The sequence below is a fragment of the Schistosoma mansoni genome, chromosome W, assembly GCF_000237925.1.
Source record: "Schistosoma mansoni strain Puerto Rico chromosome W, complete genome".
NCBI lineage: Eukaryota > Metazoa > Platyhelminthes > Trematoda > Strigeidida > Schistosomatidae > Schistosoma > Schistosoma mansoni.
Genome location: NC_031502.1, coordinates 26759592 through 26787482, shown reverse-complemented (window position 1 = coordinate 26787482; position 27891 = coordinate 26759592). Strand labels below are relative to the sequence as shown.

At 32.7% G+C, this 27891-nt stretch overlaps 1 protein-coding gene across 1 annotated transcript in view; it reads left to right on the top strand.

Moving 5' to 3' along the window:
- Nucleotides 1-10242: 10242 nt before the first annotated feature.
- Smp_165470 (putative receptor Tyrosine Kinase) overlaps nt 10243-27891 on the top strand; it is a gene marked incomplete at its 5' end in the record, with an annotated part of 60852 nt that continues 43203 nt past the window's right edge. Inside the window, 5 exons of the mRNA XM_018789173.1 lie at nt 10243-10280; nt 10950-11005; nt 13517-13588; nt 15961-16194; nt 23643-23873. Coding sequence (XP_018654643.1) covers nt 10243-10280; nt 10950-11005; nt 13517-13588; nt 15961-16194; nt 23643-23873 — 631 coding nt within the window. The remainder of the gene's footprint in view (nt 10281-10949; nt 11006-13516; nt 13589-15960; nt 16195-23642; nt 23874-27891) is intronic.

The following is a 27891-nucleotide window of genomic DNA, read 5'->3' as shown; positions in this document are numbered from 1 at the left end:
ATGAGCTATATTCTCATCGATAATTGATTGAATTCTACTTTAAACACTTGTGTAAGGCTCTGAAAATGCGTATTATCATCCCTGGCTCACAATGAAACATGATAAGCAGGAAATTCTTATATTTGTTGAATAAAGTGAATCATGGAGATGTAATATGACAAATCAACTGCTCATTGATTAAAAAGTAAGTAAATCTTTTTCTTACTATTTTCATTCAATGCGCCCTATATATCTCCGCTATTTTTAATGGTCGGTTATTTATACATGATTTCATAACGAGTTATCTTGTACATTCTTAAATGACTTATCCAACTTCATCGATCATAGATGTAATGGTCTTATTCATGTGTGAAAAGTTATAGATTTTGTGAGGCACCAAATATAATGTGTAGAAAGAAAACGATTCAACGAAATGAATTTCAACATGTTTTCAGATTATCCAGATTTAAAGTCTTACATTTACAAAGCCATAAAGTGGTTTGAGGTAACTAGATTTACTTGAAGAAATATTATTAAAATTATCTTGGTACTTCAGTATTCATTTCTATTTGTGACATGTCACTGTGATATTCTGCCAGTTATATTCATTAACAGAAATGTTACAACGAACAGAAGAGATTATCAGTCAATGAACTTCCCATGAGGGCCTATTCGGTCGACTCTTCTTGTCCAAGCTTATAAAATAGATTTGGGCTACTCTCCTTTCTTCTCAGATTAACGCAGTTGATGCTCTAGTTCATTTATCAACCGGATTCTGAAGGCTATCAAATCAACAGATAGATCACAGATCTCTGTAGCACGCTTAGAATTTTTCGACTTCAAAAATAATCACGGACGGTTCAGAACTCTCAAAGGAAGCTTATCACATAGAGAGCATGTTTATCAACCGTGGGAAACTGATGACCTCGGTTGATGTTAGTCCCATAAAAGTTGCGCTTCCTTCTGAAGCTCTAAAAAATCCTGGAGGTTTCTATGTTTTAAATCTGCTGACACCACAACTGGTACTCTAGAAAACTTCTTCGATAGCACCTGTTGACAGTCACAGTACTTGATGTTGTACAAGACCTAGCTATCGAACGGTTCGTGGGCATCCGTTTTTGCTTACGGTCCTTTGAAAAGAAAGTAATGACTGCCTTTCTGCAAACGATTATTGACGACCTAAAGAAGGACCTACGCCAAGTCATTAACTCTTACTGTAATAACGACTTGAAGAATACCTTGAAAGTCATGACTTTCAAGAAATCGACTCAGTCAAAGCTAACGACCGTATCCCGACAACTATTCTAAAACCGTACGAACTTCTGCGTATCTTTCGGGTCAGAAAACAGAGTGAAAACTTTTCAGGGATCCATTAAAAACGTTTTCAATGGTTTCAACTTCAGAAGTGCCTATTTTAGGAACTTTTGTATCACATAACCAAACATTGGGCCCAATATTCAGTGTCAGAACCTCACTTTTCAATGACTCCAACAACATTCCATAACTTCAGGCATTACAAAATGCAGATTCGAGTCTAATCATCGTACTTTTACTAACCTTATACTTGATCGAGCGCTTATTATGAATTTTGCTCATCTAATTCTGTATGCTTTAAATCACGGGTATATTATTAACGCTTTGAGTATATATTCTCTGAAATCTAAATTGGAGCAGTTCCAGATCAACTGAAATCGTCCACTGTCATGTAATTACGAAATTTCAACGAACTGGTAGGCTTTTGTTGTAGTTTCATGCCTAACTACCAGTTTCTCAAGAGATCTTTGACAGATCAACGTTGTTGGTATCCGCAGTACAACGGACGTAATCAATACAAGAATAGGTATTGTCGACAAGTTAACCCTACTTGCACATCATCACACTAAAGCATACGCAAGTATCACCGCTGACACATTAGGTCGACTGATTGTCAATGACCCCGCTAACTAAGCCCAATGAAAAGGTGAAAAGCTAACCATGTGATTTTCGTTCGAGTAAATAACGCTCAGTCATGCATAAATGTTGTAGATCAAACTGTTTCAATATGTTACATAACTTGTAGTATACAGTGGTTATTACGAAGTAACAAAGCTAGCATAATCTGAGTAAAGATGTGACATATTGAGCATGTAGCTTAGCGCGTACTTATAAACGTCCAGGACAAAGATTTCCGGCTAAAAATAAAAAAATATGTAACGAAATAATGAATATGTCTGTAGTGGCATTGAGCCCTAACTACACAATCCTCAAAGTTGAACACGAGACAACTGGGAAAACAGACATTCAACATTCAAAGTGGCAAAAAATCAACAATGAGGAAGGCAGGAAGAATTAATTCAATGCATTGGATGGCATAGCTCAGCCCTTCAAGTGTGGTTGTTGTTATGTGTAGTTTTGTCACTCTTATTCATAAGAAATATGTTGTTCTATCTCCAGCCAAATGTGTCCTCCATCGTATGTTGGTGATTGTTACGATACGATTAGTCAGTGTAGACAATGACGTGACTTCCACGTAAGATCTCATACATTAGGCGGTTACATCATGACAAATCTACAATTTGAGGATTAGGTCATTTGAGCAGTACTAATAACGAAGTAGACCATAATTCTAGACGTCTTTCTATTATCATGATTATTGTCAAAGTTTGGATCATTACAGACAGCAACATTTCAGCATCTGAAGTACTGTTGTCGATAAATACTTCTAACGTACCATCCACTAACTCAGCTTCATTGGTGAAAGCTAGCTCTCAATCCCATCTTTTTATATGGTGTAACTTGCAAGGGGATTCTGTAGACCAAAATATGTTTTCCCTATGTCTGATACCTACTCTTTGTGAAGCATTCCTTTGAATTGTCGGTAAAACTTGCATTCCAATAAAGATATTTTTTGTGTAAATCCGAATGAATTCTGGATGTCTATATTTCTGGGTCATAATGGGAGAGGCTTTTATTGATAAATGCGTTCGTAATTTTACACATTTTTCTACATTCCTGCCGTCATTTAATGGTTGAGTGCTTCAAGTAAGAGTACATCTTTCTCTGACGATTCCATTTCAAGCTCTGAATTTCATATCATTTTCTCTTCTCACCAGATGCTTTGGGATTCACCGCATAACCTTTCACTAGAAGCAAGAATCTCTTAACCTTTCGAATGTCATGACACCAAGGAGTTTAACGGCTAATATGTAGTCAATATATCTAAACTTTATATAAGGCTGAAATTCGCACAGTATAGTGACTGTAAACAATGGAGTTACGCTAACTTACATGACACTATGTGCAGTCAAATTCACTGTTATTACTTAGGAAAGTGGCCAATCTCTAATTCATCTGCATCTTCATTTCTATCAGAAAGGTAACGTAAATTAAATTCCTAATTCAATAATTAAAAATGTGTAGAACTTAGGATTTTCAATACAAGATGTTCGCATATTGTGGAAATACATTTCACGAAATATTCCGAATATCCCTTGTAGATCTGAAGGTTTCCAGCAAATGTTTCTAGTAGGCGTTTGTTACTATCAGTTTGTGACAGTGTTATCTGAGCTTGCCTAATTGACTGCTTTTGGTGTATTTTCTCAGAATTTATTTAACAAATCTATTGCCAAAATTTTAGACATAAACCACAAAGTGAGTTGCAGTGGCACAGACTAATTTCCTGCTTGAGTTTGTAGATTGGATATATCGTGAAACATTTGGGTAATGCACAAAGTTCTGATATGAAGTTGCTCATTCAGAATTTGATGAAATCGAGCTTCAAGATATAGAGACTGATTAATCATCATTCTCTAACTCAACATTTTTCAGTGTATTGTTAAACCTTGTTTAAGCACACTTCACGAAGGTCATTGTTTAGCGATAATACATTTGACCACTTTTAGAACGTAGGAAGTACTGACGATGTTCATGCTCATATATTTAATGGGATGGTTTTTTAAACTACTAGGTATGAATTTCACTTTCACACTTAAACGTCATTTAGTTGCGTCTACCGCTAACACGGAAAGCGTTAAAGGTATTTTGAACATCGATTTTGATTGTCTAATATTTTTCTTCAAAATGACAGTGTGTTTTACGCATATGAACAGCATAGGAGGGTATCCTAAAGAAGGTTCTTACGAAATGATCAAATTGATCTTGGATCAAAATTGCACACATATCATGGGAAACCTAATTCTTACTGGTCTTTACCGGAAAGGTAATTCTTGATCATTTTTATTGAGCGTTATACCGCGCAACTTATACTGTTTCTTGATTTATTCTGTTAATGAAAGTGTATATTACTGTTATCGATAACCCTTTCGGTACATCCTAATTAATTGACCATTAGTTTTACATACTGTCATCAACTTTCGACTTCCCAACATTTAATTCGCTTGATAATATTTCCAACCACCCTTTGTGTACCACTGTTTCAGAGGTTTATATAATTACTAATGCGAATGAGTATATACTTATTAACTTTGGACAGTAAACGACATTTGAACAAGAAGCCCAGGCACAGTTGTTACTTCAGATGTATCAAGAATTTAAGAAAGTACCAGGTATTGAAAATACTGTGCAAGTTTTTGAATCGTTTATTTTGTGCTCAGAAAGTACTTTATGGTCTCGATAGATCGTGTTTTAGATTCGCTTTTGTTTGGCTATTACAAAATGCCAAAGATGGATTTGTGACATCTCAAAAGTCTCTAGAGTGTAAGAGAGAGCATACCTGAAATTCCGCTTTCATGTTTTGTTCAGATGACTTTAATACACCACATGCAATCCGAAATCTCCTATACTTTGCTTCAAAAAGTAGAATTTGCTTTCTCAGATTTTGTGAAACTCGTATGTAACACTAGTAAACTAAAGATCTGTTTCTTTTTATTCTTATCCTTATCTGCAATACTACCTATAGATTGATTTAAACTTTCGTTATGATCTGTCAAACAGGTTTTACTTCTACAGAAGGCCAATTCAATACTTGATATTGATTCATAAATTGTAAGGTTTATTTTTTTTCATTGTTTCATACTTAACTGTAAGGACTGTGCGCATAATTGTTGAGCGACTGGCTACCCAGTGAACAACTCTTGTCAGTATTGTAATTAATGCCATTCGTGTGTCAGCTATGGCATTCACATTAACTGATGGACTTTCAGTACGCGAGTTCATATTCAAAAAAGACCCAGTTCCTATATTTTACTGACGTTAACCGTACAGATACAAGCTATAAGGTGTTGATTGTCTTTGTAGATTACACAAAAGGCTAGAAAAAGTATATCTTACTCCCCTGGAAAAGTTTGAGTTAATGTAATGTTGAAGACAATTTTTATCCAATTAAAAAAGTGCATAAATATGGGTTATATCTGAATAAATGCGGAATTTGTCTGAATACAACTCGATAGGTTTTGTGGAAAATTGATCTTGTGTTTGGTCAGTTCTGAATAAACAATTCACCATTGTACATATGAATTGTATGCTTCCATAAATGTGATGTACGTTAGCTACTACAAATCAAGCTCTTGTAGTTGCCTCGGCTCTACTATAAAGTAATATTTAAATAGACCGCTCTAGAAGCTGTAAGTTTCCACGAACGCCTATAGCGTTATATAAGACTAGATTATACACATTTCAGTAAACATTTGGGATTATAAACTAGTATTTAATTCTTCGGATTAATCGAAGTGATTGTATTCATTTAATCTGAATTTCTAGACAAATGGACTAAGTGCGATGTCAACGCGCACGCATAAAAAGTGTGTGGTCTATTTTCTGAGATTACGGAACAACTAATATCACGTTCGACATAATATAGATGAGAATAAATAAGAATAATGAGATACTGTTGGCTTATTAACGGCCAGTGTCTCTTGTTTAAGGAATCTAGGTATACTTTAATGCAATTTTACTAAATTACCGATCTTAAGAGTTTCAGAAGACCCTCATAATTATTGGTGGAAACAATATTGAACTAAAGCTTGCTAGTAAGCGTATAATGGGAAGAACAGGTGTTTAACACCTGATCACCTAACTAACCTATCCTCTGAGCTGTTATATATCGCTATTTCCCTTATCAAAGCAGTCTACTCTTGAGTATATTCACGTTCATCCTTGTTTATCTGTCTTCATCATATTTTTAGTCGCCTCATTTTGTTACCTTGTCACTAATGTTAAGTAATTAACACACGTTCATAAATACTCCATTTGTGCGATCGTTTACACAACTATTGACCTGGCTTAATAGGGAATTATTCATTAACTCCCTTCGCTTCCTGTACATCTGGAGTAACCATTCGGGGTACGAGTTTTTAGGATAGTATTTTATACAGGCTTCTGATGTTGAGAAGTAAAATAAATAAGTAAATAAATAATATGTAAGAAATTTGGAATAAGGGTATTATATGGCTTACACCTTCGTTGAACATTTTCAAATACACGTAAGTTTTTCCAATAATTTTCAAACTATATAGCTGCTATTACCAGGATAGTATTTACCGATGATCATGGTTTTGTATTGTCATTTTCATCAACTATTTGACAGTCAGTTCAACCGTCGTAAGAAAATAATACAAAACACTCCTTGTAGTTCACTTGCAACAATCTTCAATGCAAATGGTATCTGCAATGATTTCACTGCCTCCTACGATTTTAGTTATAGTGATGTTCAAATTCTGTAAGGTCTCTTTTTGAAATCTTAGGCTGTTACTAATTTTTTCGACGTAGTTGAGTAGAGTATCATTTTCGTAGTGGAATTTTGGAAGTAGTTTGTAATTGTATTCGCTAACTGTGATCGTATCTGTGTAAAGTTTTTGTTCCAAATATGTTCTTGTCATGTCTATCCAGTTTTAGTGGACTGCTTTATAGTTAGTTTCCATTGGTAAAGTTAGAATACTCAAGATTTTGGAATGATTTAATCAGTAATTGCAAACCCGAATCTTCCGTTTGGTTCCGAAAGTTTTTGAAACTCTCTCATTGCTTATAAGTAAAATATCAACTTTTTAGAAGAAAGCTTACCTTGTTTCAGGAAGTTATAATCAAATGGTATTTGCCTTGCCGTTTAAATACTCTTCTGTCATCCTGTTTAGCAACACCGGGAACTTTCTGTTTAAGCCATCTTATTTACCACTCATCATCCTTAACACAGAACTATTAAACGTTGAATAATTTAAAACTAAAGTTGATGTTGCCTCAATCTCCTATGGATTATTCTGTTCGTACTCAACGTGTTGAGTGCTTTTAACCCAAGTGTAAAGGCTTAGAGATTTTTTGAAAAGACATCTTCCTTATGCGAACAATTTATATGATTCTTTGTTTTTATGTGACAGCTGAATATAATTTCACTATCATGAATATGATTCATATCGGTTACCCATACGTAAACGTTGCACCCTATGTTGTACCGAGTACCGTATGTTCAGAATACAGGTTTAGATTTCTGACTAAGTGTTATTCGAAATTTTCTTTGCTTAAGATTTTTAATGTGTGAACAAGCATCTGGGACAATGCAACAATTAAGTATATTCATTTGGAAAAAGCACTTCATGAAATTAGCTAGCCACTTAACCTCACTAAAGTCTCTTTAAGGCAATACATTCTCAAAACGTTTTCAAGAATGTTTTGTATCATAAAATATTCACCACAATTTGATGATAGAAATTTGTATACAAAGACTTCAAAAATGTTTTTGACCATTATTTCATTTCTCCATACTTTTCAAAAAAAATTTATAAATATCTATTTTTCCGCGACGTTATTGAAGGGATACGAGATTGCTCTAGTTCTCGTTCGGTTTCTTTAAAATGTGTATCGAAACAGGATGTAATATGAAGCAGTTTGTCCATTTTAACATATTTCCGTTTAAACTTTTACTATTTAATTCCAAAATGTAAAGACAAGAAATATCGTGTACATTCTTTAGTTTATTAATATCTAACAATAAAATAAAACAATTTTACCTGATCAGTTTATGTGCTAGCCTACATATTATTTATCAGATCACTTAGGAACCACATTTGTTAATTTTGCTTAGTGCTTCTTAGTAGCCATGTAATATTTATTTCAGGTTAAAGCAAACCCACTTTCATAAACTATCTATTGTTGAGTTCATACATTAAGGTCACTTATTTTCTAAAATATGAAGTGAGATTGGAATCAAACTTCATATTTGCTTTCAGCTCACCTGAAAGATGAAGGTAGCTGGCTTTGAAAAGCTGTTAAAACTTATGAAAATGGTCATAAAACAAACATTTGATCTTCAACAGAGTATTGTTAAACAGAATGAAGGACTCCGTAGACGCTCAACTTCGAGATCAACAGGCTGGATTTCGTAAGGATCGATCGTGTACAGACCGAATCGCAACTCTGCGGATCATTGTGGAACAATCGATTGAATGGAATTCATCACTCTACATCAACTTCATTGACTACGGGAAAGCGTTTGATAGCGTGGATAGTACAACACTATGGAGGCTTCTTCGACACTACGGCGTGTCTGAGAAGATAGTCGATATCATACGAAACTCCTATGATGGACTAAACTGCCAAATCGTTCACAGAGGACAACTCACCGACTCATTCGAGGTAAAGACCGGTGTCAGGCAAGGTTGCTTACTCTCACCCTTTCTCTTCCTCCTGGTGATCGGCTGGATCAAGAAGACGTTAACATCTGGAGGAAAGCACGGGATACATGCAGGATGCAGCTGGATGATTTAGACTTCGCAGATGATCTGGCTCTTCTATCACACACGCAACAACAAATTCAGGAGAAAACGACCAGTGTAGCAACAGCCTCAGCAGCAGTAGGTCTCAATATGAACAAAGGGAAAAGCAAAACTCTCTGATACAATACAACATGCACCAATCGAATTACACTTGACGGAGAAGCTTTTGAGGATGTGAAAACCTTTACATATATGGGCAGCATCATTGATGAACACGGTGGATCTGATGCAGATGTGAGAGCGAGGATCGGCAAAGCAAGAGCAGCATATTTACAACTGAAGAACATCTGGAACTCAAAACAATTGTCAACCAACACCAAGATCAGAATTTTCCATACAAATGTCAAGACAGTTCTACTGTATGGGGCGGAAACCTGGAGAACTACGAAAGTCATCATCCAGAAGATACAAGTGTTTATTAACAGTTATCTACGCAAAATACTTCGGATCCGATAGCCAGACACTATCAGCAACAAGTTACTGTGGGAGACAACAAACCAGATTCCAGCGGAGGAAGTAATCAGGAAGAAGCGCTGGAAGTGGATTGGGCACTCTTTGAGGAAATCGCCCAAGTGCGTCACAAGACAAGCCCTCACATGGAATCCTGAAGGCAAAAGGAGAAGAGGAAGACCAAAGAACACATTAAGCCAAGAAATGGAGACAGATATGCGAAAAATGAACAAAAGTTGGATAGAACTAGAAAAGAAGGCCCAGGACAGAGTGGGTTGGAGAAAGCTGGTCGGCGGCCTATGCTCCATTGAGAGTAACAGGCGTAAGTAAGTAAGTCAGTAAATCACTTACATATTGACTCAGAAAATGATGCGATAGTATATCTCCAATTATTAATTAATTTTAACAGTTCTCATTAAAATAAACTCCATTATATCAGATATACCATACATTCCTACTGGATCCCACCATATATGTTCATTTTAAATCTGGATAATAAATGTACCTTCACGGTGGGTAGCGTAATGAATATTTTAGACGAATATAAGGTGAATAGCACCCCAATTAGATCGTACTAAGTGGTTATCTGTGGTGAATGGAATATTTTCTCATTGATATGGTTTTTGTAAAGTGAGTACTCTAACTATTAGGTGAACGATGACCGGAATTCTTTTCCATAGGACAGATTAGGATCCAGAAACTTTCTTTTTTAGCATACATTGAATTACATACAGCTTTACTTATTCTACACGGATTGCTTCAGTTGATATAGAACAGCTGCGTCAATTTTTTACATATTCGTACATTCTATTTTCTTGTCTTCCGTCAACTCCGATTTTTTCTTCACCTGGTAACTTTATTACTATTTTTCGATTGCTCGATGGTAATATCTTTCAATCTTTATTACAAACTCTATTTCACACCACAGATTCACTTTATCCTGAATTTCTTCATTTTATCAATCATTTTTTGAAAGTAGTGTTTATTGTTAGAAACTGGTTACCAGGATAACATTGCAGTGAATATTCATTCCATACAAACGTTAAGTGATGAGCAATGATTTATTTGTGCTTTTTGGAACTCGATAAATTATCTTTAATATCTAATCGAGATGTTGGAGGCTGATGAAGTCATTAGATTTGAATTAAAGTAAAAGTCAGTAGGAGTTTGTGCTTCGACTAAATAAATGGTATATCACTTACTGGTTGCTGTATGAACAACATTTTAGATTGGTTAGAATTCTCTCATTCTCCTTTTCTTCAAATACTCAGAAAGGTGATCAAGGTTAACAGTCAGTTCAGGAGATTGATAGTAATTTGAAAAAATAGACTTCAACTGCCAAAATAAGAGTCCTAAAGTGCTAAGTTGTAAAAATTAGGTCTTTTCTGATTTCTTGGGTAGATTGTTGGTATCATCACACTTACAAGAAGTCATATAACAATTTAAACGAATATATTGCGGTTACGTGTAGTACTGCTGAAAAGGATTGAACAAAAATATCATTCCTGAAGCCAAAAGAAAGTTGCATAAAAATGTCTGTAAAAACAGTAGTTGGGTAGTTGTAAATTGATGAAAATCCAAAAAAGCACAAGACGTGTTAGTAATATAAACATCTCAGAGGACCAAAGCCAATTATTTTATATAAGGTAACGGTAATTTTATGAAAAATAGACAGTAAACTGAAATACTGCTTTAATTGTACAAAGATGACACGTCTTCTTCTTGTTTACGGAAACGCCTGATTGATAAGAACCTAGGTGCATTAAACTTTGTTTTGATTTCACTTTGTATATAAATAGATTCTCTTTTTTATTTCAGTCTGAATAATTTTTATGAAAATAAGCTTATTACACAATCAAGAAATCAGTATCACAGTAAGTGACACGTCCATTCATCACTTTTGTACCAGTCAGACACCAGAGTTATTTGGTGCAGTGGGTTTTCCTTCTAGAAACATCTTATCTGAAAATCTTTTTCAGATTTTATTCTTACTTCTATCACTGGTTTTCTCTGGTGATTATTAAACCAGAAAACAATGATTTAACTACTGAATTGAATAGATCCAATTAGGATTGTTATTTTCAATTTATTTGACACTTGAGACTCTTTAGATTTGTTTCTTTATGGGTCTTTGAGTATAAAAGTCAGCATTCGATTTCAGTCAGCCTTAACAACTTCAAAATCGATTACTTGTTTCTTTATTCATCTACATTGGTTAAATTGGATTTGAGATAAACAAGAGTATTTTTGCCGTTTGTGTACTCAATGTTCCCAACCTATTGGAGGAGTACGTTTTACCAAAACGAATAGGTGGACTTACGAGGAAAGATACAGGTTTGAACTCACTAAATTGACTCCGTTTGCTGCATATTCACTAATCATGTATAATTTGTCTTCATGCTAACCTCTGTAAAAGTATACGATATTCCAACCAAAGAAATAAGCTAGGCTTAATATGGAGAAAATAGTCTAAATGACTTACAATGAAATAAAAAACTGCTTGTGTATCCATATTACTAACAAGATCATGTGGTAATTGCAAGTTTAAGACACCTGACTCTTTTTATGTAACTGAAGCCTGGAATATGAAACTGAGTAGGTTTGTATTCGATCATCATTACATTTGTAGTACTTCTCGCTTGCATTGAAGCCGTAGTGTGTAGTGCTGACGTGAAATTTAAGGTGTCAGATAAGAACAGCAAGTCGATCAATGAGCTTACAAATAATCATGGAGTTAGGTGTTGGGACCATAGTCTGAACTATCATCTACCCTGATTAACAACGCTGTCTGTCTTAGGAGTAGGTTGATAAAAGGTTGACCGCAATCAAATAAAAACTTGGCATCAGTCCATTAAATCTCTGATTTTCTGTTTAAGCCATGTAGAAAGGTTCAGTTGTCCTGCTTGACATCTGTAAAATGAACATAATAAGTAGTTATAGACCTTCTATCCTATCGTTAAAAATCTGTTGCATCAGTGTAGTTCGATACATATTTTATCGTCTCATAAAACCTATATTTAGTACTTTTCATTGTTTTCATTTACTGGAATCTCTCACACATTTAAGCCTTACTCTTTATGTCGAAGTTCTCACTAACATTCATAAAAGCATTTCAACTCCTTAATATCTTTCTCTCGTAGTATAGATGGTTTGATTTTGTAGATCGATTTACAGTTGTGCTACTTCCTACATTGTTTATAACTAACTAGTCGACAGTATTTAAATATGTTTTCTGGGTTTTGGGTTCATATAAGATAACACAATTAATTTTCTTTCATTTTTACAGGTTATCACTAGCCTTTTAATAAAATTTAACTTCTTGAAAATAAGTTTTAAGCAGTTTGGAAATCTCCCAAGTTTCCTTCAATTGTAGATTGTTTTCGTTTCTATTTTCTTTTAATCAAAGAAACTATTTGCGAAAGCTCCAAACATAAATAGGTTATTTTTTACTGTCGGTTCTCTTTGCACTAACGAAAGGTTTTCAGAAAATTCATTCAATAAAAAGGGCTATACTTCCTGTTAATGTATTTTTACTAACATGGTGCTGAAATATTTAACAAAGGATACTTTATTATTTCTTAGATGAAGATAAATAACCTACCGAGGTTATAATGAAGAAAGCCGTTTCACATTATCAGAAGATTGATCTGAGTTTTCAAAAATTAAAAATCTTAACTTCAAGGTACATTCGGTCCTTATTTGTAGTTCAAAGGGATACTTTGTCCTGCATTTTAGGCGCAAGTTTCAAAATTGTCAATAATTAATACAGCAACTGCACAGTCATTATAAAATATTTATTTAGCCTGGTAGCCGATTTTTATTTTTATTTGACATAAGAAGTTATAGAGCAGAAAAGTTATCAGTCTTAAACTATATCATTCAAAGTCATGCATATGATTAGTTCTCATACTGCATAGTTCTAAAGAGGTTCATTCCAGGAATTTAAAAATAAAATAATATATACGTTGTAACACAACTCGGTTTCCAGTTTTTGTCATAAAGTCAGGGCTTTTTGTCACTGAATCAGCAAATAATCTGAGGTTTTCATTTGAGCTGTGCAGGCCAGTTGGCTACATTGATAAACATTATTTGTTAATGTGACAAGGACACGTCTTGTGAGTATTTTTTATCATGTAAGTTTGCTTTCTTATTCTACTCTGGAACTAAGTAAACAATATAAATGTTCTTCTTTATTTCAAGAAGAAGCTCTTTGAATAAACCCCAGCTCACTAACATGCTAGCTAATTGATTTTAAGTTGTGCAGTCATTCATATACTAACTCGCTATTTTAAACAATATACTACTTATTACATATTTATGAAATAACTACTTAAAAGAATGGAGTCTAATTAAATTTTAAATTAAGGTTCCTTTTTTGTTTTCAGATGTTCCTATCAGTAATAATTTTAATATAGTATTGACCTGTTTAATACTAGAAAATGGCAAAATATTTCAAAGTGAATTCATTTTTCATAGGAGTTTTGTGCTCAAATATTTTGGATTGTTCTTAAACTTACTGATCCTAATAAATCATAAGTTTTGTTTCACTTAAGTACAAAATCTGGACTTCGTTTTTATTGATTATTGTGACTAATTAAAGTATAAGGAGTTTGCTTTTAAGTACTTACTTACCTACCTACTATATAATGCTCTCACATGAATGAATGCAGGCACACAAAGAAACCGAGATGTGTGCGCATAAATCTACAAATAATTTTTCTGGAATAACATCAATCAATACTCAATATGATGAAAGCGATAAATAACATACTCAATTCAAATCTACACGTGATTCATGTGAATAAAAGCGGTGATAGTATGCCAGGTTTTATAACATCAATTGAAATTTTTATGAAATAGTAAAGTAAGTTTGATGTATTTTGACAAGTGATAGAACAATAGTTATTGATTTCGACACAAATTCACTTCATTTAAGCAACCATTTAAATGCAGGCATCATAGAACAGCCCATCAATTCTGCTCTAAATTCCTACAACTGTAGGTGTTCAAAACCTATATTGAGATAAAGCTGGTAAGGTTCCATTTCCATACTCGTCAAATACACCTTATAACCGTCAAATTAAGTTCGCATCTAATTGTCATTGTCACTGCATTCAATCCTGTTGGATGATATTACAAATCACAATTTTTGACTATGCAAAGTGGTTTGTGTTCTAGACTGGTAAACTGGTGTGAGATCTTATTGACAAAGAGTTGAATATTGAGCTACCTCATTTTCAAATTTTATTTATGACTTTTAAGTAAGATAGAATAATGGGTTAACTGAAGTTAGATAGTAATATCGATAGATGCCGGCCTATTGGTTTAGACGTTAAGTGTTAGTGCAAGAGACCGAAGATCGTGGGTTCAGGTCTAGTGTGTCTGGTGGTAGATTCTCACTGTCAAGGAGTCCCATTCTAGGATAAAACTGCTGTCCAATACTTCCAGGTTTTCAATGGTGGTGTAGCTTAGATCGAATAGTGATTTCAATTGCGGAAACAATATTATTTACTACCTCTCCAGGGTTTCAAATAATACTAGTTAATCTATTTGGTATGTGCTGTGTCAAGCTAAACAACCAAACATTTCCTCAAATACTCGTTTCATGGGCAGCAGCCCATCCATATGATGTGAATTTCTTTAAGTGTGATTTAATTTCTTTTGTACTCGTAAGATGTTTTTAATATAATGCAAAATAATTTTCCCGAATTTTCACCATGTGTTGTGATTTAAAATTGGTTTATGTGGTGACTCCTAATGTTAAAATTCGTATTTAACAAAAATAGTCAGTGAATCTTTTAATTACAACGCATTAACTGTATGCTGATACTATTTGTTTCCTGATTGATGGATACATTTTCAAAATGATATTACTGACATCCAGAAATGTAAATGGACTATGAGGTAACTTTCAATTCAAGACAAATTCTGCAAAACGCAGTCACTGATTTTAGGTGGAGTAGTTTTCACTTTATCAATTGTTTGTATCATAACTTAGAGAGGGCACGGATTTACAGAAATCCCACAAATTAGCGTCTTATTCAAACTTTTGTTTTTGTCTTACACAATTCTTTATTTAATTCAAGGCATAGCTGGTCTCAAGGGGATCCAAATAACAAGTGAAAAACCTAAATTACAGTAGAAACCAAATCTAACAAAATATATTTTGATTATTTTGAGTGTCAGTGAAATTTATTATCAAGCATCTTTACTTTAATGTCTCTCAATCATCCAAATATAGGGGAGCATTGAGAAAACTCACTTGATACGTATTTGTTTTTGTTCTAAATACTTATTCATATGTAGAATAATAAACCCCTTAAATAATGCAATGTGGATGCTTTTCTCTTGATCTAAAACAAAATAAATCATTTGTTATTTTCTGAGTCTTTTACGTTTTTGATTCCATAAAAACTAAGGCTTTTTACTGTGTCGAAGTTTTACTACTAATATTTTGTAATCAATGAGCGCCATCTAGTTGATTACTTTTAACTCATCATATTTAGTTAATCTGAAACCAAACTAGGTCTGGTAGATTTTCTTTGTTGTCAGAATGAAGATTTGTGGAAATTGTAGTAATTTAGTGGTTGAATCCATGAGTCCAGGTTTTCCAGGGTGGTCTAGATTTTCTTTAATCTGTTTATCGCAATGAAACTAATGAAGTTTACTATCTATCCCAGTACAATGCATGAAAGACGAATATGATGTTTATGTATTTACATTTTTATATTGTTTGATGAAATATTATATAGATATGAACTGGTGTTGTTAGGAAATCTAAAAGCAATAACTACTAAAATAATTTCCTCTTTTTGCTCTTTTACATCAGCTGATGGATCTGATCCGGATTTGAGTTTTTTGAAATCAATTCAAGAAATATCTGGTTACTTGATTATAATGCATTCAAATGTAAATAATATACCACTGTCTAATTTGCGAGTTATACGAGCAAATAATGGAGGCTATAAAATACACGATGAATTAGATTTTGCAGCCCTAATAATCCGAAAGAACTATAAAGATGGAGAAACTCTGAAGCACGTTGATTTACATAACTTAAAATGTAAGTAATTTTCTCGTTAGAATTTTGAAATGGGTTGTCGATTTTGAAAATTACTTGTGGTAAGTTATATATTCACTGGAATTTAATGGTTGGAAAGTAAACATAAATGGATTAATGCTTTTTATAAGTTTCAAAGCATTGTTTTAGGCCAAAACTCAGAGAATATTACTTAAGTGTAGTGTCTTTGGTATTCATAAGTCCCGAAAACCAGGGTAATTTTCATTAACTAATGTGCAGACATTTTCAACCTGAAATTTGTTTCAAATGATGGATTGTAGGCTATTGATAAACTACAAATTAGTCTCTGCTTAGCGACCTGGCTTGATTGTTGGAAAAATTATTCTACTGATATTTTTTTATTGAAATCATGAAACAATCAATGTTAGACCACTGATGAGAAGTTTAAAGCACTGGACATCATTTCGTCCCAGTATGGAACACATTGGCAGTGTGCATCCGTGACCAGACAAGCTGGACTCGAACGCAGAACCTTCGGTCGCTTAACCACTGAGCTGGCATCCGATAATGGTAATGCCTAATTTTAATCAATCCTCGATATTACGTGACCATCTTCCATTGTTTCAGTGGGTAACTGTGAGTAGAAAATCCTCAAACAATTGGCAACTTGGTTTAAAAATTTTCTAAATATACTCAAACAAATCCAGTTAGTAATGGTTATTTATGATTTTATTAAATAGGTTTTTTGTATTCTACTAGTCCAAAACGTTTTCTATATCCAAGATATTTTGAGGCTAATTTATGAAATCCTACTATAAAATGATATCAGTTTAAAAATTGCTGTAGGTTTAATACCATTACATATTTGTTTTAGTATATTCTGGAACTGTAAATATTAGAAAAGTTGTTGTTTGAATCCTCCCAAAATATAGGGAAAATTCGAGTTTTGACAAAATCTCGAAAATCCTTATTTATTTCATAAGTAAATGTAGTCGCGTGTTATCACGTTATATAAGTTTAAACAGCTGCATTGAATATATTTGTGTTTATTGTTAGATAACTGTTCAGTAATATATTCATCAATGACCCATACATCGTAACTTATTATTAAACCGAAGTTTCGAAAACTATATACACATCAGTTTAATTTAGATAATCTGATTAACAAATGGTTAAAAATGCTTATATTTTAAATGGAAAAACGTCCTATTTCTACTTAGAGAGATTCTGATATGGCGCATCATACTGACTTCCTTCCAGTCATTTATTCTGCTTCTTGAACTGTTTACCGGACATTAGTTTAAAATGAAACCTTTCTTGATGGTTAATTAGTTGTGTGAATAAATTTACCTCCAAAAAGTAACTTAAAGATAGTAGTACCATCTAAATAAGACACTCATTATGTTAAATGTGATTTTTCAAACTCCATAAACAAGTGAATATTACCAGTTATATCTAACACGGGCTTTTTTACCGAAATAAGAGCTAAATTATCGTGCATAAAGTTTTGGAATCAATTAACTTGGAGAACAATCGTCCGCCCATGGCAACTGAGTAAGTTCCTAACTAAACTCTAGTTACAATTTTATGACCATCATCATTTTCAAGAGACATGTAAGCAAACTGTGTAGACACTTGAATTCATAAGTTTATGGATATATATATATATATATATATATATATATATATATGCAGCACGATAAACATGAATGCCAACTGCGTATTTGATGTGAAATGAATATTTCTTTCCAGTGATCATAAAATGAATGATATTTACAAATAATAATTTGACATGTAGAAACGTGTTTTTCTAATGTTTTAAGTAGTCATACACACACTTTATAGGTTTAGTCTTATCTACAGGTATTTAAAAAAACAAACTGTGAGAAGGTCATTGACTCATCTGTACTGTTTCTCACATTTAAGTCAAGTGAAAAACATTTCAAGTGGATATATATATATAGCATGAAGATTATTATAAAGCTTAAATTTTACAATGGAATGTCTGATTAGAGCGAATCCTACAGCAAAATATATGAAGGATTTTGATGGAGTTTTGTTCTCTGAGCTGTATGGTTTGGTCATGGAGCTTTCATCGTCCTTCTGAACGACATCATCCGGCCCAGAGCACAAAACTCCATCAAAATCATCCACCTGAGCTACAAATCTTCTCCACCATATGAAGGATCATTTTTAAAACAGCGACAAAATCCTAAAATCGGATCTCATCTAGCTGTATAAATCCACATTAAGAAGTGAAAGTTCAACCTAGTATTTGAACAACTAAGTGCTCTTAAAGTCTTTAGACAGATATTTCTGTCTTTAGAAACATAAATGCCAATGGTTTTCGACCTGATATTTCATGTCGAACAAAGCATTTTGTCACTATTTTGGTTCTATTCAATTATTTGCATTGTTAATATGATATTGTATGGGCATCAACATGAACTTGATATCAACAGTTGAGCAGTGTATAAGGTATACTAGTATCCAAATATCTGAATGTGTCAAAGATTTTGATAGGAAGTAAAGTTTATGAAGTGTTATCATAATAACGAACCTAAAGATGACTCAATTTATATCAACCCCAGTAATGCTAGTCATTAGCTACTGTCTCCTTGACACGAAGATGACTGTACAAGTAGCTCATCATATATATATATATATATATGTGATTGTAAATCCTTATGAACCTCTAGGAATGGAAGCGTTACAGTACGTTTAAAAAAGTTAGTGTACGTAGAATCTTAAACTGTCATAGTTTTCATGAGAAATCATACTTTTCTACTGTTGATTCGTGTGGCTGAATCGATGGTCTTGTTTTCACACATATGTTCCTTGCATTACATATGCATCAAATTCCTTGTATTTTATTTTTAAAATTGACAACGTATAATAATCAGTTAACTCTACCAAGTCAACAAAGAACAGTTTAAACCTAAGTAAACAACTGATATCTGTTGAACAAGAAGTCTTTTAGTAGTATGTTCGAGTTTTAAAGCGGTTACTAACCTGCCGGGAGTGAAAATGCACCTATTTTGCATAAATAAACATGCTTTTGTTCTCCACTTCATAACTGATGTGTTACCACATTTCGAGTTATTTCTGGATGTGCATTAACTTCATGATACATACAATTTGTATTCTATTAAATATAAGTGCTAGCATGCTAAATTTACTACTTTTCAATAGTACATTTTTAAGTTTTAATAAATATTTCACAGCATGCATTCCTAATAAATCAGAACATTATTTCAATATACAAACTTTATAGATCAGTTATATATATATATATATATATATATATATATATATATATATACATAACGGGTTTTAGGACACTAAGTTATAGGAAACAGATAAACTAACAAACACGTCAATTTTACTCATGCTATTTCAGTATCATAATTGAATTTCGCCTTAACTGTAAAGAGGTTTAAATAAAAGTTTGATGAAATCATAAAGCTAAAAACTTCTTACAGTTCTTCAAAAATTTACTCTACAACTAGTTTGCTGTGCTTTGTCATTATTTTATGCGGCTTCCAAACTATAGTTCTACATCAGAGGCATCTTGCAAAAGTGTCACTACTTTAAATATATCAACTGTTTATGTTTGATTCTCTTATATTTGACAACTGTATAGATTTTGTAAACGGATGTTGGTGTAAATTTACTCAAAATTCTGGTCCAATATATCGCTTTCACGTAAGAGTAGCCTGCTATTGCATCTCGTTGCTGATCCGAAGTCTAACCTCATAAAACACCGAGTTCAGAAGTTATTGAACTTTATTTTGTCATCTACGTAAACAATAAGCAGTAAAACGAACCTTGTGCTCAAGAGCTTAATCACCTTTCACAATTAATTACTGCTTACCACAGTATAGACCCAATTAGGTGGTTGTTTTACCTAGAGATCTATGATCGAAATAGATTTTCCTTGCCGTCAATGCTTATCAAGGTAATTCTTGAAATGAAATCTATATATAAATTCTAGGCATGGTTTCAATCTTACGTGAAATCTAGTTTGTGAAATCAGATGGCTTTCGCATATTCAGAAACCTTTCATATTGATCAATCTATCTAGGTAAGAGATAAACTCTTGAAATTATAACACAGCACTTTAAAGCTTTCCTTTAGAAACCACCAATAATGTGCGGCAAACAATACCTTAGATACCCTAGATTAGACTTGTTATACACCATGATCAATAAACGAAACAGGTATTTAAAAATTATGACGTGAAAAAGTTAAATTCATTCCTTTCAGCCTATGTTACACAACCATTGAAAGCCTAATTTGTGTGTACCTGTAATAGTTTTAGAGTAGTTAGAATGAATTTTGTACCAAATAATTAGTGTTACTGTATCAATTGTTGGTGAACAGTTCTTATTCGACGTCAAACTAAATGTTAAGAAAATATTTATGTTAAGAGTTATTGAGTAGAAAAACACCATATTTTAAACCTAGACAATTTGAAAAACAAAGATTAATGAATGCATGGAAATAAGTTACGCAGTCTGGCAAGCAATAAAGCCACAAGTATAATAGTATAAGTTTAGAACTTAAATTTCATTCCAAGAATGTGAACAGAATCAACATTATGTGGATCATTACTGAGATAGTTATAAAAAGAAATGTTTGAAGGACTAGTACCACAAAGCACCTTTTAAAACAGAAAACGAATTCGTCATACTTACTAGTAGACTATATGGGTTATGTCGCTAGGGTACTGATGCAAAAAGCTTTAGACTACGTGGATGATAGAAATTTGAATTTCAGTCAGAACAATAATTAAAATATACAAATAGTGCCTAACAAGACATCATGAAACTGAATGACGGAAATAAATCAGTGAGCTGTAGAACTTGTCACAAAATTTAGTGATAAGAACCAGCCCGGTAAAAATGAGACCATGTAGACCAAGTATCCGTAAAATATTCACAATAGATAGTAGCTAAACTGTGAATTGAGCAGGTTGGAGAAATTTCTGGCCGGAATTATGGATTCCAGTACGCTTTGATCTGTGATGCACACTTTCAAAATAGTCTTTTCCACAAAACGGGAAACAATGCATTGTAAATAAATGAAGTCTACCAAGACTTAGCCATTAACGTATAGACTGTGTAACCATCTATATGATGAACAAGTACTTTGCTGTATTTAAAATGACTTGGAACTTGAAAATGTTTGTTATATATTTTAAAACATAACAATCGAAGTTTGAATATAACGGCAAGTCAGTAGAAGGTGCATGTTTAATGCTGGATTTTTTTGTCTGGTCTTCTAAATGCTTCGCATAAAATCTGTGGATTGTTTTCTCCTATGTTTTCATTAGGCTAAGAAACAATAACTTTAGAATTTCAATTTATAGTCTTGCATATATTATTATTAAACTGACAGTAACTATCGTGAAGTTTAACCTGGTTATTCGCTACTAAAAACATCCATAAAGCTATTTTCAGTGTTTATTGGTGTTCCAAAGAAAGTGAGGTAATAGATTTCGGAACGCATCATCACTCCCTTACTCATCTCAAGAACCCGATGTAAATTTACTTCCATGTAGAACCTTATATGTATGTTGAGGAACGTCATAAGTAACAGGTATAATGATGTGATGTTTTCATCTAATTTCTTTTTAGGTCGCACCTAATCAATGCCATGTTTTTTAAACTAAAGCTGAAATTTCTACTGTGCCTGCTTATACTTGAGTCCGACAAATAACTTTTCTAATAGATTGAAAATGAGAAGGAAGTAACTAACTTTGTAATAAAGCATCAAAAATCTGATTAAAATTAGTTTTGTCTGAATAACTAGTTTACTTTTATAGGTTAGTAATGTTGACTGCACATTGAATTTCAACGATAAGTATACAGTTAAATTACTGGCTGACTATCATTGTCATTGGAAACATAATTCAATCTGATAAAGAAAACTTCAAAAAGAAGAAACAGTTTATGAGGAATGGTTTGTAAAGAGACAAAAACTCGCTCTTAATACGTTAATAAAACTATGATGACAGACAACTAAGATGTCCTGCACTTGTATGACATAAACTCGTTAAAAAGTTAGTAAAAACGTTGATATTATTAAATGAAACTAAGATCAATATAAGCATTTCAGTTAGTGTGCTCTGAAGAGCAATAACGCCTGAGTCAAATATATTTTGTACCCAATCAATTTCACACTATATAGTTAATTATACACTCAGACTTAACTAAACTGATGGAGATTATAGCGATTTTGGTAACCAAGTAAAATTAAATGAACCAGCGTTCACACATAAAACATTTCATGGTGAAATATGAAATTAAGTTTAAATATGCACGTGAATTATTTGCTTGAAAGTTAGTCACCAAGTGATAACTGTTGTCTTCGGAATTACATAACTAGTAAAGTCAGTAAGTCACGTCATCAGATTGATGAACCTCATCGGACAGAGCATTTAAAACATGTGTTACACATACCAGTTAGTAGCTATTTTAACTTTCCGCGGTCATTGGGACACAAATGAGTTAAATAGAGTATAGAGTGGCCAAGCAATTGCCATACAACATTATATGGCCTTACCTCAGTCAGCTACCATATTTCAGCTCTTATTGAATTTCTGTATGAGTGTAGATATACAGATCCAGCGTCGGAGCTAGAGGAACAGCTAGTGAGATAGACAATCTTTTTAGACTTTTAAAGGGAAGATGAGAATAAACAGTCTGATAATACTGTTTTCCCTATTTGTTATAAAACCTTACTTAAATAGTAAATTTATACTTATTTATCATTTGTTTGTACTTTGACTAGAGATATATTCACAATAGATTTTCTTTTCATTGATAATAATAATAAGGAATTCTAAGAATCTTATAATGGTATATAAAGTGTAGTTGTATGAGCTTTTAAACATACCTGCATATAAATTTTGTTTTTCACAAAGCACACGTTTATCTCTTTCAAAATGACACATATTGATCTACCAAAGAAGCTTTAACGTAAGCTCAAAAGAATGTTAAGATTAGACCTATGTAATTAAAACCGTTGAATTCAACTGGATCCCAAATTTTAAATAATACCAAGAAACAAAAAGTTATTTAATGAGATGATAGATTATCAATAAACTACTTAAAATGTCAAACAATGTTCCGACTATTAAATACATGAGGTCATAAAATATTTAAAAAATGTCATCCACTATGTGTTATTAATGAATGGGAACCTATCGTTAATTGATTTATGGAACGGGTTTTAGAAAAGAAAAAATTATTCAGAAAAGTTGTGCTAGACTTATTTTGTGGCAACACTAGACTACATCAAATGAGCATCTGTTTAGTTATGAATATAAATAGAAATTGAAAAAATTGAGAATTATCTGAATCTGATAAACCTATAAAAATTATATTTAAAAGCAAAACATGATGAAAATTTATCCACTCCAAAATTTTATTATATTTACCGAAATGTATAATGTATTTCCACCTTACTGTTCTTGTTTTATACAGCTATAGTTCGTGGTAGCGTTTATATATACGACAATCCTGGACTTCAGTATTTGCCGGACAGCATCCACTGGACTGAATTATTTGAAAGTGTTGGAGAACAGAACTTTTACAGTCATAAGCTGATTCAAACAAATAGTTATGGAGAAAAAAATATCACTATTGATCTACAACTGTACGAACATAATCCACACGACATCGAACCAGAGCCAGTATCAGCTAGTGTGAAGTCATGTAAGACAATTAACTTTATGCTATACTCATCAACCTTATAGTATTTAATGTATATTATCGTCGTTGTTAAATGCGTAATCAATTTCAGATGCCATCTTATTTGGACTTATATAGTACGGAGATATTAGAGTTCAAGAAAGATTATTAGCATCATATTAGCAATACTTATTGCTCATATTTATTTCAACCACGTACCTTTTGTATGAAGAGATGTTCTCGTAGCAATACTATAGGCTGTGAGCATGTGTTTTTATGAACATGATTTCGATAATGAAACAGGATAAGTAAAATTAGATGTTATCTATAATCAAAAGTATTTAATAGTTCTGAAATTTATCTATTCATCACATTGGTTACTCACATTGGTTTGCAAAGAATAAGATGTGTCGAAGATAGGTAATCCAAAACCTTACAATAAATATGTTACAGCTTTTAGTCTGAAAAGGATAAAATCAAGTAATTATGTTGGTTTGTGAGCAATATTGATTTTAAAGGGTTTTGAAATTCCTATTACGATTTCTGAGATGTTTTCTACATATAATAGGATAATTAGTTTTTCATTTTCCTAGGTAATTTGGTATGTAGAATTACTAGGAGTATTTTAAAGAAATTGCTGTAGTAGGCATTTTTATGAAATAAAAAAAGACTGTTTTTAATGCTTTGTATAGTGAATGTAAAGCCTGAAGACTCTGAAGATACCTTGTTACAAATAAGGCCATCAGAAGTAATTGATTCGGCGCCTGTGTAACACTTGATGAGCTTATTTCTACATGAAGTAAGTGGTGATGCTTTCGTTTAGAACGATAACGAATGCTAAGAGAACATACCACCATAAAGATGTACTTGAGCTGTTAATCTTTTCCAGCATTTCGATAGATAGATATATAATTAAAGACGTGAAAAGTGGATCTTTATATTGGCTAACAGGTGGAAATGAAGTGTTACGCGTGTACAGGTCAAAATGTACATGAATACTGGCGAAGGTTCTTTTTTCAGTTGTACATGTTAATGTCCTCATATTTTGTTTTAAAAAATGAAATATACCTGTTTAAAATCATTCTCATGATTTAATCGTGGGCGGAATCATTCACGAAGTTAAATCTAAAATGTTAATTTAAATAGATTTTTTCAACCATTTTCTAAGAATCTATGTCAAAAGTAGAAAAAGTGACAACTACCAAAAAAGTGTAAAAGATTTTATTTTACCCTTTCGGTATTTCTACAGTACATGTAAACAGATTTTTCAGACTATTAACATTTTTAGAAACTAATCAATTCAATAAGCAAATTCTTAGCACTCAACAAATGAGAAAACAATCCAGAATTTTTAATGACTAAACTACGCTTGCATTCTAGGTTTAATTGGTTGACTATAACAAGTTGCGGCATTGTAAAAGGTAATATACTGTAGAATCTCCACTGATCACTTATTGAGTCACTTAGTTGAGACATTTTTGGAGTCCCATTTAAAGTATCCTGATTATTCAATTGACAGTGATCCGATATACACTCTATGTCATAAACCGATTCATTCCAAACACACTAAAAATTTCTCAGCTTGCTGAGACATCATTCGATAAACGTTTCCTATCCTATCTTATCCGATGTTCAAACTGAAAAGGACAACTGAATAGTGATTCACCTCATACCTGAGTTAAATGATATTAAAATCAATTCCAGGTGATGGAGTTAAGAAAGAGGTAACCTGACACAAATTTGTCCAAAAGCCACAACAACGAAATTTAAACTTGAAAGACATAGATCAAAGCAGCTAATAATAAATACGCAACCCGTAGTTATTAGATGTTATGTTAACCTTCACGTTCACTACATAAACCTAGTTTCAAAATGGACTTAACAATAGCTCTATCCGTGATTAATACCGCCAATTCGAGAGCAGTGAATTATCGATCGAACCAATGACACACGAAACCCGTACGAGCAATCTAGAGTCCTTATCGGTCATGATTTCCGTCCAGCCCAACCAGTTAAGTCCGGAACACCAATAACATCCTCTGCAATATAAATCATTATTCTCAAACATACTGGGTTTATATGTCAAACAGACAGACCACATCGTATCATAAAGTAGAAAATAACATTTGCACAAGATTTAGCCAAATGTGGCTGTGAATGTGGGGAACAGAAATTAATAGACTAGGTATAACTCAAGAATGGCAAATCATATAATAATAGTTCATAGGCCAAAATAAACCCTATAATAAAGGGGACACGAATATGAATAGTTTAGTTACTTAACAATTATACAATAGGAAATAAACATATAATATTGGTCCATAAATAGTTCTCAAAGTTACCATTCACTATTCTTATCGGGGCATAACACTATAACTACAATTACAAGATTCAGATGTTCTAAGTTCATGTGATTTTTGAGTTCAACACGTTAACATTCGCACTCAGAATGCCAACATTTCAACTTTTTTTCTGATCAGCAATTAGATTCTTATTTTTCACCAATCATAAATAGAACAGAGGGAAAAATCCATCTTAAGGATAATAAATAATGAGAAATGCCATAAACTTCCTAAGATTACAATGCATAAGAGACGGTGAGTAAAGAATAATTGACGTCAATCTATCGAACTCCAGATTTTTTTTGAAAAACTGAAGTGCTTGATTTGACTGAAGACAACTACAAACTTTAGAGGGCTCAGTGTAATGAAATAAGATACTAGAAGTTAATGTAGCGTAAATTTGATCCACTAACAAGTAACCAATGAATGTGAATGAAAAATAAGTGATTAATTGACTAGAAAATCTAAAAATTAAAAATAATGTTCTGGAAAGTTGTTTGCAGTTAGGGTTATTCCATACCAACAACGGTGATGCAATATGTACAGGGGTGAAGAACTATATTCGCTTACATTATTGTCCTAAGAGGAATGTTTCTAGACAACTGGATGTTCACTCCTACTATGGTTCTTTTGATTTCGAAACTCATGAACTTTTATTGATCTTGCAAAGTTCAAAAATCAAATTCATCTGCATCGTATTTAGTCGTTAGAGCATTTAGGCAAACATTTATCATGATTTGAATCGGAGATAATTTTATGATTAAAAGAAAAATCAAGCATAAATATAAATTCGTAATTCAAAAGGGAATACGAGATGAATATAAACTTCTTAGGTTACAGTTTGAAACAGAAATATAATTTGATAATGTATGTTGAAATATTAGTAGACATACTTGAACCATTTACCTGATCAGCCCTATTTTAATGTGATGTCTAATGTTCGCATGTACGAAATAATTAGACAGTTAACACTTGATTTGTAAAAATCATCGACAAGTGGTTTTCAACTGACTTTATTTCACTACTAAATTTTTGAGATTCTCTATTCGAGTAATTAGTGGTTATGAGTCATAAATATTTGCTGATTTATCTACACAATAATTCTAAATGTATATGTTTATGGAAGGAATTTCATGTACACGCTTTTCTCTAAAGGAAACAAGCTAGCATACGTGTTTTTTGCCGTTTATTACTAGAGTACATCGATACATTTCAGACTTTTCTATTAAACTGATTTTGTATGTTATTTCTAAACATATTTACGGACTCATGTATCTAAACCATTTCACAACTGAAGTAAGGCACACATAAATAAATAAACCAGAATTTATATACATGTACATACACAGTAATCTCATGTTACCTCATAACAAAACATTGACCCAAAAAATAACCACAGTTCATTTTTAAAAATATTAATTTTCAGACATTTTAATAAACGACACTCAAAAATACTACACTGTTGGTCGCTCTTCATCTCATCTTTTCTATGAAGTACAAACACACTATTATATATATATATATATATATATATAATTGTTGGTTTCTGTTAGATTGTACCTGGACGTCAGTGGAAAAAAATCACGTCAATGTGATTAAAATCAATATTTAAACAAATCTATATTTGAAGGGGTTTTGTGGATATTATAGTAATTTTTTAGTAGTTGAGATCATGAGTCAATTGAAGCTAGACCATCACG